Source organism: Artibeus jamaicensis, unplaced genomic scaffold, assembly GCF_021234435.1.
Source record: "Artibeus jamaicensis isolate MK-2021 breed Jamaican fruit bat unplaced genomic scaffold, CSHL_Jam_final contig_889, whole genome shotgun sequence".
NCBI lineage: Eukaryota > Metazoa > Chordata > Mammalia > Chiroptera > Phyllostomidae > Artibeus > Artibeus jamaicensis.
Window position 1 is genome coordinate 3,822,146 of NW_026522005.1, and position 16,759 is coordinate 3,838,904.

Here is a 16,759-nt window from a genome sequence, read left to right on the forward strand (position 1 = left end):
CCTGCTTTTCTGAATAGATTAAGGTTCCTCCCTGGAAAACCACTAAATTGCAATTTAGGTCCAATTAATCTGCATGCATCTTCTATTTTAAAGAAGTCAGAGTCGGTCGGCTTGCTCTGTCAGACGGCTTAAGTCAAGTATCATGGCATGTGTTTGGATAAAAGTTCTTCCCCACGTAGTTCAAGTCTCGCCTGATTCATCTGTGATTCAAAAGCTGTGATTGAAAGAGCCTTCAAACTCGCAGATGTGCAGCTTGCTGGGGACATCCCACAAAAATTCCAAGCACAGCAGCTATTTGTGTCCAGTCTCCGGGAAAGGCCAAACATGAGCGTGTTGGAACAAGGGCCCTTTTGGGGTAGAGGGAAAAGAGAAGGTAACTGAAGCCCCTCAACGGGGACGACATGTCCTGCAACTTCTGGAAGTAATCAGAGGGAGCGAGCCAAAGGGCGGAACAACGTCCATGCACAGATTTCACTGGCCACGTCCAGGAGACTCGGCTGGTTGAAGGGGATCCAGAAACAAGGCTTGGTCCCACTGAAAACGGGGTCCGTTCCGAGGGCTATCTGGTTTGAGTTGGTTGTGTTTGTTTGTTAAACTTAAAATTAGGTAGATTTCCTCGCTAAAAATCAGATGAGCTGTGTAACCATCCACTCCATCAAAGACAGGCTCTCCGTGCTTCACGGAACCACACGGGCCAAGGCCCCCTCTGCCACACTGGTGCTACCTGAGGCCGGGGGCCAGGCACGGGAGGAGGTCTGTTGCCCCCTTCCCAGAAGGCCCCCAGCAATGTCGCCCACTCTTCTGGTCCTGCAGTCAAGCGGAATCTGAAGAAGTGGGGAAGTCATGCTGCCCTCTGTGCATAATATGTGTAGTATTCTCCTCCCGAGTTAGGTCGGGATGACAAGCGCTCACATGGTCCCTAGCTCCTCCTTTCCCAAGGACTCCTTTTAAGAATAGGATTTCAGAACTCTGAAAATGAATATTTTAGACCTTCACAATTTCTCCCCCTGTAGCACAAGCATAGGATTCATACAAAATTCTTTCATTTGCACAAAATGATGCAGGTCCAACTGGCTGAGCTTAACCTCCGCTCTGACGTCTTCACAGTGTATGTGTGGAGAGGCCGACACTGGGACTGCTGTGACCGGCACCGAGGCCACCACAGACACTGTTTACTACACGTCACAAGACTCAAAGTGTTCTTCCAGAGGACAGTGACTGCGGCTTCTTGTGAGGTTGCTCCCACTGAGCAACCAACTGCCCTGAGGATTTCATTTCTGAGGTCCTTCCCTGGGGCATCTGTGACAAAGGTTGGCTTGGCCACATGGTTAAAAGTGGAAACAGGATTTCGGTTGCTCCGGTTATTTTTTGCTCAGTCTACTCTAATCAATATCAAAGTTAATGCCAGTTCCATTTTTTTAAATGGCACAGCAACCGTACTGTTCTTGCTAACAGCTCCAAGTGACGATGGGGTGGCCCTTGAACACACTCCAGCTCCAGCCTCAGAGTCTCACATCATGCCAGCATGATGGCCTGTCCGGAGTGGGGGTTAAAACATCACAAACAGGGTTTCCACTGGAGTAGTCACTGGCACAGGGTGCTTCCAGATCTAAGTGTCCTTGCTTATCGGGGTCAAATGTTTGTCATTAGTAAAATAAAGGCACTGGATTACTTTCTAAAAATAAAAGCCAGAAATGTGTTCTATGGCTTCAGGATTCTCTGGTGGGTGGGTGGAGGTATTGACTGAGTTAGGATACAGATAGCAGTTGAGTAAGATTCAGCAAAGTGCTCTCCAAAATCATGTTCACTTGGCAAGGTCGTGTTTAAAAAAGAGGTTAGGTTGAAAAAAAAATGCTCTCTCCAAGGAAAAGAGTGAATCCTTAGTGCCAAACCATTTGCTGAGTGGAAAGTTTTACATTTGGGAGGATGACAGAAGTCCCTAGGAAGCTAACCAGCATATTCCATGGCTATTTTTTTTTCTGAAAGAAATTTAATTTGTGATTTTTTTATTCCAGTCTCTAACAATGTATATCCAATGGAAAAACTAAACACCTGTTTAGTCGTGTGTCAGAAACTCAGGATCACTGAAGAGTTCTGAATCCAAGGCCAATGAGACTCCCAGACAAAGGACTGTGTGAATTAAGCCCAGCAGAGAAAACCACACGAGTTGAATTGTTAGGACTTAACACTTAGCAAAAGCATTAAAACCTATAAACTCATCCTGAGCCATTAAAAAAAAAAAAAAAAAGGCCAAGAAGCTTGAAAAAACACAGATCTACTAAGTTTTTTAAAAGAGGCAAACACTGAAATAAAAATGTTAAAACATGACACACTAAACTCCGTAAAAAATATCTTTATAAGTACAAGTAAGTGAAATTGGGAGAATTAGAAACTCCTGCAGATCAGCTGGAGAGGAAAACAGGTAGGGGAGCATTTGGCGAAGACAAATGCACATGAATCAGCCGCTGCAGATGACACACGCCTTCGGGGAGGAAGAGAGTTTGACTAATATGCTTGCTGCGCACTGGGGCAGCAAAGATGAATAATTAGTTCTGAGAAATTACCTTGCACACAGGGGGATGTCAGGAGACTGGAAAGAGACCAACCACATGTGATAGTGATGTAGAAAGAAAGTGGAAGGAGAGAGCAGTGAAAAATTAATGCAGGGTCCATGAAATTGTTGGTTTAACCAATTATGGAATAAATATTACGAGAGCAAAATCTAAAGGGTTCAGGATACCAGGGATGAGTAAACAAAGAACAATGGGCCTTTCAGAGACCACAGACAAGCTTATGAGATTATTGTAAAGACTTTAATGCTGTTTGTGCTGTAGTTAAAAATGTACAGGGATGGAGAAGGGATGTTCAGAAAGATTTTATTTTCACTATTAGTCCAAAGGTTCAAAAGGGGGGCTGATAATGGACAGAAATCACAAACAAATGGGGTATTAAGCCCCATCGTGGGGGTGTTTCAGGGGCATCTTAACAATCCACTGTCACATTGACCCAACTCAATACCCTGACGAGTGATCCAGGACAGGGTGTCACGAAATTTACGGATGGCACTCAGTTGGGATGTGCCACAGAGGTGCAAAACAGGAGGAAGGAAAAAAAATAATAAAAGACTACGCTAGACACAGATTCATCTGCAATTAGAGAGAATACACCAAAAGCATAGATATGAACAGGCTGGAGAAATTTAGAAAGCCATACAATTTAGGGATGAGAAAATGAAACATGAAGTCACATTGAGCAGGAATGAGGCGGTATGGAGAGGGAGGCCATTCATGTCTGAGATTCCAACCTATAGATTCCAACCTATATTCAGAGCCTGTGACCCAGTGTGAGGTTTAACCAGGTAAAAAATCCTCACCGCCCCCCCCCCCGGAATTATCCAGCAAAGGGAAAGGTGGAAGCAGCAGGATCTCACATCTACCCAGCCCCACCAGGGGCCCGCTCCTTTCTCATGGGCCTGACGGCCCCAGGAACACCGCGCTGTGGGAATCAGCATTCACACTTCACAGACGACACAGCCCAGGCGCACAGAGGTCAAGCCCACACGGTGTGCAGAGAGGAGACAGCCTGACAGCCCAGTCCCGATCTCAGATGCCCTCACGGCTCCCTCCCTCACTTCCTTTTGGTTTCTGCTCCAATGCTACTTTCTCAGAGGCCTTCTTATAAAAGTAATCTGGGATAAGACGACACTGTTTTATTTCATACCACTTATTTCTTTCTGACACGGTACGTTTGCTTTTTTATTACCCTCTCCCTGGAATATACCTTAGTGCAGAATCCTCGCAGCCTAGGACCTGGTCTTTCACAGGCCCTCCATAAATATTTGTTGTTACTGAATTACACACTTCCCAGCAGTGAGCACTTTCTTTTCACTACCCAAGTGTAAATGTGTTTCATCTACCAGGTCGTTACCTAGTTTGGAAAATCACACTCATAAGACAAAACACTAAACAGAGAATGAGAACTTCTAAGAAGTTTGAAATATCTTGCTGGATTTTTTTTTTTAGAGCATTAGTTCACTGGACAAAGCAGTCATGTAAAAGTAGTTTATGTAAAGTACCGTTTTTATCAATAGAAAGTTCCTGCCTTTGTTAAATGTTAAACGAATAAAGAATCTGAAGGAGAACCAAGTCGCTGGACTTTTGGAGTGGACGTGCCTCAACCCCGCCCGTCAACTGCACCAACAGTGAGCACAGATGGAGGTCCACGCACAGACACTGACTGGGAAGTGAGCTGATCACTCTGCTGCTTTCGTTAGTGATACTAAGCAACTGAACATGGGGTTAAAACGCCGAATCAACCACATTTCCACAGAATAACTTCAGTTGCCTGGTTATTTTGTAATTGGAGAAAAAAACGCCTCAGCTATAGAGAACACTTCCTTTTTCTTAGTCTCCTTCATCCTCCCCGTCCTGTCTCTGAGTCCTACACACCATTCCTGACCGGTTGTCATTTGGACTTAAAGCGTCTGAACCAGATTACAAGTGTTCGGGGGCTTTTAATGAGAGTCAGCCCCTCCCAGGGGCTTAATCATTCCTTTGTGATGGTAACAGGAATTCCGATTCCCGGAGGGGGGGGGGCTGCTGTCCGAGGGGAGCCCAAGGAGGCCAACAGCTGGGCAGAGGCTACAATCATCAGGCACCAACACCCGCCGCCTGGTGCTACATGGGTATCATTTCTAGTGAGAAAAATTATGCCGGAAGTGAAAAAGGGAGTTGGCTTGTGGAGTAGCAAAGGCAAAAACATTAACGTAGCTCATGTGGGTCAATCACACCCATGTGCCAGGCGTGGTACTGGGGCTGCATATGCATGACCTCATTTAGTTCTAACTCCATGAGGCAGATCTCAGGAGGTGAGGGCAGCACCCAAAGACACACATCTAGTAACTGGCAGAGCCAGAGTCTGTCTAGCTCTGGCGTCCATACATGGGATCATACTGATTCACGACACGTACATTCCTGGTGACACTCAAACCTTCACAGGGTTTCTGTTATGGGGGTAGCAGGCGACTTCTCCTTCAGATGGTACCCAGGTGTCTTTCTATAAAAACTGCAGCAGCATTGGCAGAAAGGGGTTATTATTCCATATGCATTTACAACAGAATCCCTTTGATCCTCTTTAATCTATCATCAATTAGCTCATGAGGCCAAAAACGTTTTTGGCTGACCACTTTAAAGATGTCTTTGGGAACACTTGTAGTCCTGCCCCCCTCATGCCTACTTCAGTGGAAAAAAATAATTGTCCATGCCAGAAAGCTCCGGCTTCAGCATAATTTTAACTGGCCAAAGAAACTACCCAAATATTTTGCCGAGAAAATTTCATCTATAAAGCAAGTTATTTTTCTGGTTCAGAACTCATCTCTGTCCCCCAAACTGTCCCTAGTGAATGATAAAGGCCTGGAGCAACTTAACACACACCCCAGCAATACCATCTCCATGGCAACAAAGGGAGTTGCCGTGGGAAAAGCTCGGATTCTGGAATTAGCCCGCCTGTGCTCCAGGTTGGCCAGATCATTAGGGGAGTCGCCTTAAATCAGTGACTCTTGGGGGTTCACTACATTTGCTATTAGTTGCACATAAAGTCATTGCTCATCACCACGGCTGTTTACAATGTGCTTACAATGTTCCAGGCATCTAGTAAGCATTTTATCTGTCTTACATTTACTTCTTACCCCATGAGTTAGGTGCTATCATTAAGAGCTGATTTAAAGATGAAAAACCTGAGGCCCAGCTGAGGTGAGTCATTAATCTAGCCCAGGTTACACAGGTGGTACGTGATGCAGTAGAATTTGAACTCAGATCTGAAGGGCTTCAGAGACAGAGTTTTAATCACAAACTGAAGCTTATAACTGCGTCACTGCGTGTACAGAAGGCCATATTCGGACGTAAAGCTTCATTACTGTGAAGTGGCCCCAGGCTGCATTTGTACGAAACTGGGTGAGGAAGTCCAATGACAGCATTCTCCGAGCATGTCCAGATGGGAGGGTGCTTTCAGAGGACATTTAGCTCCTAATGGGTGACAGGCATGGTCACATGCATTATCGTATCACAGCTATGCCATTGCTTTGCCCAAAGCTGTTAATTTAAAATTTTAACAATTCCAGTTTTATTGTTTCCCGAGGACTTAAAATAATGAATGTGTTATCATTGTTTCCCAAAATAATGTCAAGACTTCTTCAGGGTCACAGAGCTTGTTACTGTCAGGGCTGAATCATTTGGGTAAATTACTATGTCTGAGTCTCTTCTATAAAATGGGAACCCTGGGCCAGGTCATCTCCACGGCCTCCTTTGGCTTTAAAGGAACTATGTTTCTGGGCCCCAGATTCCACCAGATTCCAAATATGCTGGATCCAGGCTTTCTCTTCAGGTTGGGGAAGGAAGATGACAACTAGGGAAGGGAAAGGGGGTAGGAGCTCCTGTGTCATGGGAACAAGGGGAGGAGCTAAGTGGCTGATGAATGATAAAGAATGGGGGTGTGGTTGAGAAGGACCCACCGGTGTAAGTGGAGTTGTGTGGGAGGCATGGCCCCGTCCACTGACAAATGGCTCGGGTAAAAAGTCCAGACTCCACCCCAAGATGCTAGTTGCACCTTTCTCAGCCCAGTTAAGTCACTAACCTGCCTTTCTAGGGAGGGAGGGATGGAGGGAGGGAGGAACTACATGGTTTCAGCAATTGCATTTTCTTGACCTTGGCCTACTTACGCTCTCTGTGAATGAAGTTTATTACCGAATGTTATAAAATTGAAGGCTCCGCCTATTATAGAACACACCATTATTTTACAGATCACCAAGAGTAAAAAACACTGCCCATTACTTTGCATGGTGCCACAACTCTAAGATACAGCCTGCTCTCAGAGACTAAAAAGTTCCTCAGAACTGACGAAATCTGTTTTTAACCCCTGCTATTACTAGTAATAAAATCCATAATTTAAGGGTTTGCTTTGACCAGAAACTATATTGAATGCTTTACATATACTTACTCAATACTCACAACAACCTGTGAGATATGTATTATTATTCCTATTTATAAATGAGAAAATAACATTTCTATTTATAAATGAGGCTAAATAACTCGTCCAAGGTTGCCTAGCTGGCAGAGACTGAATAGGAACCCAAGTCAGCCTCAATCCAGAGTGTGTGCCTTAAATCGCCAAGCCATCTCACCTCCTAACTTCCAGTGCTGGGCCACTTGATTACAGTCCTCAGGATGTCAAAGGGACCTGCTCATTGTCCCGGGGCCCTGGCCTCTCCCTCTAATAAAGGCAAAAGGTGGAGGAAGGGCCACAGGTACCTAACAGGCCCACAGAGCATCAGGAAGACTGTTTTAGCTCTGGATACGCAACAGCTAAACGCAGAAGTGGGCTTAGAGGGGAACTAATGTTCTACAGCCAGTTCTATAGAGAACTTAGAGAGTAAGAAATTGGGGGTGAGGGGGGAGCATCCAGACACACAGTGGAACATTAGTGTCGCACGAGAAGAGGGTTACGGTAAGACTGATGACTATGCCCCAAGCCACACACAAACCCTTCCAAGAGGCTGACTGAGGATCTAGCAAGTACAAATTCCTGATAGTGTGCTTTCTATAAAAGAGGACTCCTCAAACTCCAAATACTTCGGTTTCATGACCCTGGACCCTCTGAAGCCCTGCCCTTGGTGTTTACAAATGCAGGTGTGGAGGAAGCTGGAAGAAAGCGGGGTCCACGTGGGCCATGCACAGGAAGACACGATCGTCAGAAAAGGGAAAAATGCCTATGAGAAAAGATGTCTGGTGCTTCTGCCCGCCAGTGTTCACTGGCCTGCAGAAACAGGCCATTTCCTGCCCTACTCCTTCCAAGGCCAATTCCACAGACTGATGGTGGTGGGAAGTTTCCTCTGTGGACTTTGAGGGGCTGTGTTCTAGTGCCAGTGAGTGCGGAGAGCCTGTTTCTCTGCGGTGGTGTCCAAAGTGACAGCACTGGAAAGGAACGTGGGGAGACTGTAATACAACCTTTATGTACAGTTTTCTCTTAGCCTTTATATCATTGTTTTCTAATGGATATAATAATACAGAGATGCCTGTGTAGAATGCATAAACAGGTAACCCCACATGGCAGGCATCTGTGATCAAAAAAGTTGGAAGCTTATTGACCCCAGGGAGAAGGTATTCCTCCGTCCTCTTTAAGTTCCTTTAGCAAAGCTTCTGGATGACAAGGTCATCAGAAACACTCACCTCGGTTGAACTTACAAGACTGTTCAATGTTTTGGGTCTTGCCTCTTTTACCTTTCTCTCAACTTGATAGCTGATTAAAGTAATTGCTTTACTTTTCTCTTTTTCAGCTACCAGCTCAGTATTTTGAGTTTGCCAAAGCCACGGTCTTCAGAATTTACCTCAAGAATTCCACTGCATCAGTGAAATTGGAAAGTGCTGTGGGGTGGGGACTTAAGAGCTGTAGCAACCAAGTGCAAAGTGTGGACCTAATTTAGCTCACGATTTGAACAAACTGTTAAAAGTTATGAGACAAGAGGGAAAATGTGAACTGACTGCATATTTGATAATAAGGAATCACGACTGCATGTTTTTGGTGTGACATTAGTGTTATATAGTTGTATGTATACTTCTTTTTTGATATAAAGATTTTATTTATTTTTAGAGAGAGGAGAAGGGAGGGAGAAAGAGAGGAAGAGAAACGATGTGTGACATTGAACAGTTGCCTCTCACGCACCCCCTACTGGGGACCTGGCCCGAAACCCAGGCATGTGCTTTGACTAGGAATCAAACTGGTGACCCTTTGGTTTGCAGGCTGGCACTCCATCCACCCAGGGCGACATGTATTTCTTAAAAATCTTTACCTTTACAATAAATATGGGAATATTTGTGGATAAAATATGACAATTGACATTTGCCTCAAAATGATTCAAGGAGGATATAAAATAGCCATAACCTGTGAATTATCAAAAATGGGTGATAAGGTACCCGGGGATACATTATACTCTACTTTTGAATTGAGATTTTCATTATAAAAAATTAAAATAAAGAAAATAAATCAACCGAACATGAAACAATCGGTGAGATCTTATATTAAAGAAATCCCCATTTTGCCTTTTATCAACCCTACATAGTCACGTGGCCCAGAGACAGGCCAACACAATTCGCCAGGCACTGGCACGTGCAGGTCCTTGAAACTCCTGGGTTTTCCATTTTAGACCTGAAAACAAACTGTTCAGGACTGAAGTTGCTTTACTGCCGGGTAAAAGAAAATGTGCTGGTTCCAAAGGAGAAAGGAAAATATAAGACCATGGAACAGGACCACTGGCCTCTTTGAACATCAAAGAATCATTACAAAGCAACATGGTGATGAGTTAAATGTAAATGAATTGGGAACATGCGGCTTCAATTTCCTTCCAAATACACACATTTGTAGATTTAAGGAAGAATGTCCTATGCAACATGTGCTGAACTGCAACCCTTGGAAAGACGTGAAGGGAATCACTGAACCCAAAGGGGCCCCTCACTTGGCTCCCTGAGAACGGGCCTTGTTCCTCTCCATTGGAATATGATTTCACCACCTCACCCCATTTCCTCTGTAAACTCTACCTCCTTCCTTCCAGGTCCTAATCCAAACTCGGTTTCAAATCCTCAAAACATATGACCAAAAAAAAAAATCCAGAAATCAGTAGCACTTTTTCTTCAATTTTGATAAGAAAAAAAATTCTTTGAGACTCAACTCAGCGTTTACCTTCAAATCCATAGAGCTCAGTCTGCCAGTTTACACTTGGAAAGTGGATGAAAAAGGGGTCACGTACCAAACCTGATGAGTTCAGGGGAGGCCTGCATGGCGGGTCACAGACCGGAGACCCAAAGTAACCACATAGGATGGTGTGAACACAAACATTCTTAGCTACAAGCAAGTCCTGGTGGCTAGTGGCATCCTGGGCCTGTAGCTTCCTTAACAAAAGTCAATCTTTATCTTAACTGAGCTTGTCTATTGTCTTTTTGCATCTAAAATGACATATCCTTGGAACCTCAGAGCAATCTCCTTTTCCAGACCCCTCACGGCACACCCAGGTCCCAGGACAGGCGATCACAGAGCCCTCGCTGTTCTCGTGTTCCCTGAGGACCACCTCTCTGTGCCGTGTGTCCTCGAACTGTCCTGTACCCACCACTGTCAAAGAAGCGTGTGTCTCTCCATCTAACTTTTTAGCCAATCCCACAGATTTCCCTCTTTTCCAGCCCCCTCAATGGACCACGAAGGGATTTCATGTAACCCATTCTCCAGGGCCTTTTCTCAATCTGTTGAGATTTTGCTTCCCAGCAATTGTCATCAGTTTGGCTCCAATAAACTCAAACAATTTCTCTACAGGTTCGGACACTTCTGTCGACAGAAGTAGTGGGCGTAGTTGACACAGCGAAATGAAGTGAGGAGGAAATGGGCGCCGAGATAACCCCACCGCTCTCTCGCTCATCCCCTCCCTCCTCACTCACACGAGAAAGAATTCAACGGCAACAGTCTAGGTGTGCCTGTGTGGGTCGGTTCAGAACAAAGCTTTTCCAAAAGATGTTTCCCCAAGTTCGTAGTTCACGGCCCAACGCCTGGCTCAAGGCTGCCTGCAGTGGGCAGGGAGGAAATGAGGTTACTGGGGCTAGGCCTTGACCTAGGTGAAGGGAAATGGAGAAGTCGGACCAGGGCTGAAAGAGCGATCTGTAGAATAGAAGGCAAGCAGCCTTCTCACTTGAAGTCTGGGACGTCCAGCTGGTGTGAGCTGAGGCTCCCTCTGGCCTGGGAGCCCCAAAGTGCACCTTCTCACTATGTGTGACACTGCAGCTTGTCAGGGGCGTGTTGTGCAGGTCAGTTTGAGAAAGTCCCACCAGGGAGGTGGGTGGTGGGATTCGTGGGCCTAGTACACGCAGTTGGTGCCCCCCAGTCTCTGACTTCTGGGCCCCACCCTACCTCCCAGGAAGGACACACATGGGGTGGTCTCCTCACCCCTGTGCTCTTAGAAGTTTCTCCAGGACACCTTGTGTCCTCCACAGATCAAACTGATTCAAGTTCAAAATCAGAGTCACTCATCTTAATTTTCTGAGCACAAAAACTCTAATGGGAATAAAACTTTCTACCTTAGAACTTGTATCTCTAACAGGGGACAGGGGCTAGTGCAATTTCTCTCTCCAGATACTGGCATGAATACTGTTCACGGAGATGACATTTACAAACCAAAAATATTTGATAGTAAGCTAGAAAGAGAGCATTTCCCAACTTTCTGAGAAGCCACGTAGCTATGGCTGCAGCACTAATACCAGGGACCCGTCATCCTCCAGCAACCCTGCCTAGCGGTCTTGTTGATAACTGGGTCCCTAAAACAAAGGACGGTTATTGACTTTGAAAGGTAGGGCTTCCACTTACTATGCACCCACTTAAAACTCACTTGGACTTTACGCCATGGGCACAAACACAGTCACCACCAGAAGACAACACACAAATAGAAAGTATTTCCAAGGGGGCTGGGGCTGGAAACGTTCAAGGTGGGGAAAGATGACAAGCCTTTTCAATTTTTTGCAGATGCCTTCTGAGAGGAGGGTGTGTTCCGTAAAATGCATCTTGTCACCCCGCCAAACTCGAGCATTTTCTCTAGTATTCTTACTAAACAAAATATTTAAAGAAGTGTCACAAAAGGCACAGGAGATCACTGGCCAGAGCAGCTGGACCACCTCGGGTGTTTGACCACAGCGCTGCTTTCTACAACACCTGAGGTGTGGCTAGCTTGCACACTACCAGCAAGGTCACATCCCTTCCGTAGAATCCGAACCAGGGCGTCCTCGACTACTGCTTGCAACGTTTAGGAACTGGTGAAGATACGAGACAGATTCATCTCAGTTCAGCTTAACTCTGTGAGTACCTCCCAAGCTCTCCCCACCGGCACTGACCTGGTAGAGGTCACAGACACGAAGGCTGCTGACGGCACACCACACCGAGGACACAGAGCGCGGAGCGAGGCTGCTGCACTGGGGAAGGCGAAGTGAGTCCAAGGTCCGTCTAAGGGCTCCTACACTGCAGCGTCCCACAGGGCTCACCTGGGGAACTCGTTCAGCACGAAAACAGGCCGGGCCCCATAGGGATCACCTGGGGAACTTAAGCAGAAACGTGGATGCCTCCCCAAAGGTTTTGTTCTAGAAGGTTTGATGTAGAGCCCAAGCATCCGCATTTTGAAAACCACACCCAGCCTTCGGTTCCTACTCGGGCTGTCCTCAGGGCCCAAGCTGCTTGAAGGACTCCTCCCCCAGGCGGTGTCCCATGTGGGGCGGTAGATACGTCCCGAAAGACGAGAAGGCCGTGCCCGTGCTCATGCCCCTAAGAGTGAAAACCTATTTCCTAAGTTCACTTTGGGGACTAGAAAACTGAGAAAGAGTTTGTAGGAGTCTGGGGTGAGGGCCTGTTAGGAAAGACAGCATTGCCTTCCACCCGATCGCATGCTCTTTGCGGCGCACCCGCTGCCCTGAGCGTGACCCCAGCGCCTGTGCCCTGACCTGAGGATTGGGACTGCAGGCCAAATAGCCCGGGTTTAGGCCTCGCCTGTGGAATTCGCTCCCTGTGGGTCATGGCAACGGGCGGCAATGGGCACAGACTACTGGCCCCTCAGGGCAAAGTTGGATCACACATGGTGTTCTTATATTTTGTATTAAGTTGAATTTGAATACCTTAAGACATTATATATTATATACATAGGAATGGGCAAAGTAGTTTTCAGTTGTATTATTATTTGTTAATTATTGCACTATTTACTATTGTTAACCACTTCTGCCCACCCCTGTGCTGCTGTGTTCCCTGCACTTGACCAGAGGACACCGCTTCCTTTGGTTTTATAGCCAAAGGATTCATAGGTTTAAATGGCTCCTGCCTGGTTCCCATAGGCATTTGAGTTTAAGACCCCCACAGGCCACACAAGAAATTTGACTGCATTTATTGGATTAGCTCCAGTTTTTTTCAGCTCAACTCCCCTCTACACACAGTCCCCCCCCCCGCCCCCGCTGCCCAAGCAACTGAGCCCAGACAGAGAGCCCCACTCAGACGCCGGTGGCAGGAGGAAGACGGCTTCCCAGGGCCGTCCCCAGAAGAACCCCCAGGTCTGCCTGCCTCCAAGACCCCAGAAGCCTGCGGTAGGGAGAGCAGGTGTCTTTACCTCAGGGCCACGCGGCCACCACCCAAGAGCCCCTCTCCCAAGAATGCCAAATGCCCCCAGCAGTCCCACCCACTGCTCTCCACTGCCATTTCCCAGAGCTTTGGCGATACCCACGGCCACCGCACAGTCTGCTTCCTGTGCTCTCTACGCCGCTTGGCATGCTTTCTCTTTTGCCTAATTCTCCCTAATTTCTTCAAGGTCCAGCCCAAACCCCCACCTCCTCTAGAAGCCTTCCCTGATTCATTTCACCAATGGATAACCTCTACCTCTTCTTATTACCTACCCTTCCTTTTAAAGACTTGCCCTCTTAGGCCTTGGGTTATTGTTTACATTTCTTACATGTTTACATTTTATCTTCTCAATTAGATTGTCATCTCCTCGAGGGTGAGCGCTGCACCTAATTTCTTACTGCTGTGTTCCTCATAGCACCTGCCCCAGTTCCTGAACTTGTCCTTGACTCAGCAATTAGTTCATGACCTTCAGTGGTATCTGCACAGACTTCTCTCATAAAGCATCCCCAGCAACTGGGCTGTAGCTACTAGAAGCTTCCCAGAAAGGTCTATCAAATTAGTTTGAGGACAGTGCCCCGGAAATTTCCTGGCACTGTGCTTCCTGGACGGCTTCACACTTCGGAAAGAACGGCCTACTTGCACCCACTCAGTTACTTGACAAAAAAGTTGCCTTTGATTCACACACTTGTTTGTAAAAAGGAAAACTGTTGAGCCAGTCTAAGGGCCTTCTTTCAAGTAGGCTATAAAACTAAAAGCAACTCAAGGGACAGGCTCCTCAGTAGCACCTGCAGTGGGTTGAATGGTGCCCACCCCTCAAAAGAGAGATCTACCAGGAAAATGTGGTGGGTTCTTATTTGGGAAAAAGACCTTACAGATGCAATTAAGCTAAAGATCCTAAGATGAGACCATGCTGGATTATCCATCCAGGTGTTTAGCCTTAAAGCCAATGACAGGTGTCCCTATAAGAGGAGAAGACGGGCAGAATTGGAGAGAACACGGAAGAGAAGGCGATGTGAAGACAGGTGCAGAGACTGAAGTTACGTGGCCACAAACCAAGGAACACCTGGAACCACCAGACACTGGGGCGGGGAGGTCAGGACTCTCCCCTAGAGCCTTACAGGAATCCTGGCCCTGTGGACACCTGATTTCAAGCTCCTGGCCTCCAGACCTGTGGGAGAATAATTTCTGTAGTTTTAGGCCACCAAATGCGGGGTAATTTGTTGCAGCAGCCCTGGGGAACTGCACAGCAACCCTAACGAGCATCACAGGCGGACAGAGGCAACCGGGAGGGAGGGGGTGGCGCTGCGGCTGCAGAGACGCCAACTCCGGCGTTCATCGAGAAAGAAGGAGGGGGCTCGTCACAACCCCAACTAGTTCCTCCACAACGTCATTATTACCCCAGAAAGGCTCGCTATTTAGAGTTAAGCCAGATACTTTCTCTTTTAACCTTTTTTAAAAAATCTAAGATGAAGTAGGGTTATATTCCAATAAGGGAGGACCAGATAATCCTGAAATGTAGAATATTCAGAATCAACGGGCTACCTCCAAGAACCTAGGCAAATGTGTTTCTTCCTCTATTTATCAAGCATTTATTGAGCATCTACCATGCTGGACAAATTGGTTAGTCTGGCTAATTACAAAAGAGGCCCTGGTTATTACCACAGATTCAGGTGGATTGGGGCATCTCTCTCTAAACAGGCCCAGCCAAGCTTTCCTGGTCCGGGCTCCAGGAACTCTTTGTAGGGTCCCCTTGTGCATTTGCTTACTGACTCTAATTTACACGGAAGCCAACCCTCACCATCTTTACCAGTCTGGTTAGTGAGGAGACATACATTTTTGTACATGCTCCAAACACTGAGGCACACACAGCGGCATGCTTTATATGATTGCTAGAAGCTATTCACATCCGTCTGCAACCCTCTTTCAAAGCTTATTAACGAAAGGAGCCAGAAAAATATCATTGTAGAGGTTGGGGACATGAGTCATTTCCTCTTATAAAACAGACATAGGTCATGTAGAAAAATGTCATTATTTTGTAGAGACACATAGTGAAGTATTTAGAGGTTGAAAGGTTATGATGCCTGCAAATCACTCCAAATAACTTCAGTAAAGAACAAATAAACAAGACAAAGTGGCAAAATGTTCACCATTAAATCCAGGCGATGGGAGTGTGGGTGTTCACTACACAGTTCTGCCTTCTCATATGTTTGGTAATTACCAAAAATAAAAATAAAATGGAGACATATGTGTATATATATGAGTGTGTGTGTGTACATTTTACATTTAGGGTTATCTTTCCCCTGCACTGACACTATAAATGTTTTCAAGGATGGAGACCAAGGGTATCAAAAAGGAATGATATCTGTTTGCAGTGACAAACGCCCGAGAAGGGCTGCAGACCTGCACAGCGGGCTCTGTCCTCAGGTGCTATTTATGGAAGGAAGAGGAGACCCACCTATTGAGATAAAGCAGAGAGTGAAAAAAGAAAGCTGTACTGGCACAGAAGCAGGGAAAAAAAATGCCTTGATGGGAAAGCACCGCACCAGAAAGGCGGTGTTTTTCTGTGAAGTCACAGACAGCTAAGCATGGCTTTAGACGCTGGCAGGGTGACTTTCCAAGTGCAGCCGGGGTATGTGGCATTTATTCCTCCAGACAGACATCCCTCCAGGGGGCTGACTCAGGTCCCAGCCCCCACATCGCGGACACACCACCCAGGCAGGTATGGTTGGAGGGGGACTCACAGTTCCGAGCACAGGAAGTGCAGGCTGCCCACATTGTCAATGTAGTTGGCAGGGCTGAGCCAGGGCAGGACCAGCAACAGAAGCGCCTTCATTGTCCGGGCAGCGTGCTGCTTTCCTCCCGGCCACCGTCTCTGTCGGCTCCGGGGCCCGGCCCAGCCCCTTCAAACAAACCTTGCCATGTCCCCGCAGTCTGATCATAAGGATTCTGATTTACAGCCCTTCAACCGAGCCACGCTGATAAATCAATCAGGGGCTTGTAGGAGGACGGCACCCTCTGACTCTCAGGTGGGGAAAGAGCAGAACAGAGGGACCCACCAGGGTTGCCGAGAGAGCTTAGGCTGAGAGCAAGCAGGCCGATGCCCCGAAAGGGCCCTGCCCCTCCTGCAGGATGCCGACTGGTTCTTGAGAAGCAGCTGGTACATTTACATCACTGGCTGGGAGCAGATGGGCTGGAAGCTAAACTGTGCTGGGAGAAGGCAGGAGCATGGCATATTTGTGCATAAGCAAATAACCAAAGTGGTCCTCCAGCTTGCTAGAGCAGGGCACCCTATGGGATTAGCACCTTGGGAACACAGGCTGGAGATCTGAGCTCAAAGTGAGCCTTCAGATACTGCAACGCAGAAGTATGATGGGTGAACCAAGTCCATCTCTAAGGGTATGTTTAGAACGTGCATTAAAGTCATTTACCTGTCACTGTCCTGACTGCACTAGCAGACATAAGAGAAGTGATGGCTTGCTTTCTGATTTTTAAAAAGTATTCTTCTTGAGGAAAACAAAGAGCTGCAATAAATACAAAGTTCTGTCCAAACAATGTACAGGCTTCTGTTCTGTGAGGAGAA

The 16,759-nt window shown here is 46.7% G+C and overlaps 1 protein-coding gene across 2 annotated transcripts in view; it reads right to left on the reverse strand.

The window, feature by feature from the left end:
* The window catches only part of LNX1 (ligand of numb-protein X 1), a 105,877-nt gene that overhangs the window by 65,445 nt on the left and 23,673 nt on the right, over nucleotides 1-16,759 (reverse strand). Inside the window, exon 1 of one of the 2 annotated variants that reach the window (XM_037152155.2) lies at nucleotides 15,921-16,420. The exons of the other annotated variant lie outside the window; for it this stretch is intronic. Coding sequence (XP_037008050.2) covers nucleotides 15,921-16,012 — 92 coding nt within the window. The 5' untranslated portion in view covers nucleotides 16,013-16,420. Of the gene's footprint in view, nucleotides 1-15,920; nucleotides 16,421-16,759 lie in introns of those variants that run through there. 2 annotated transcript variants of the gene reach the window in all.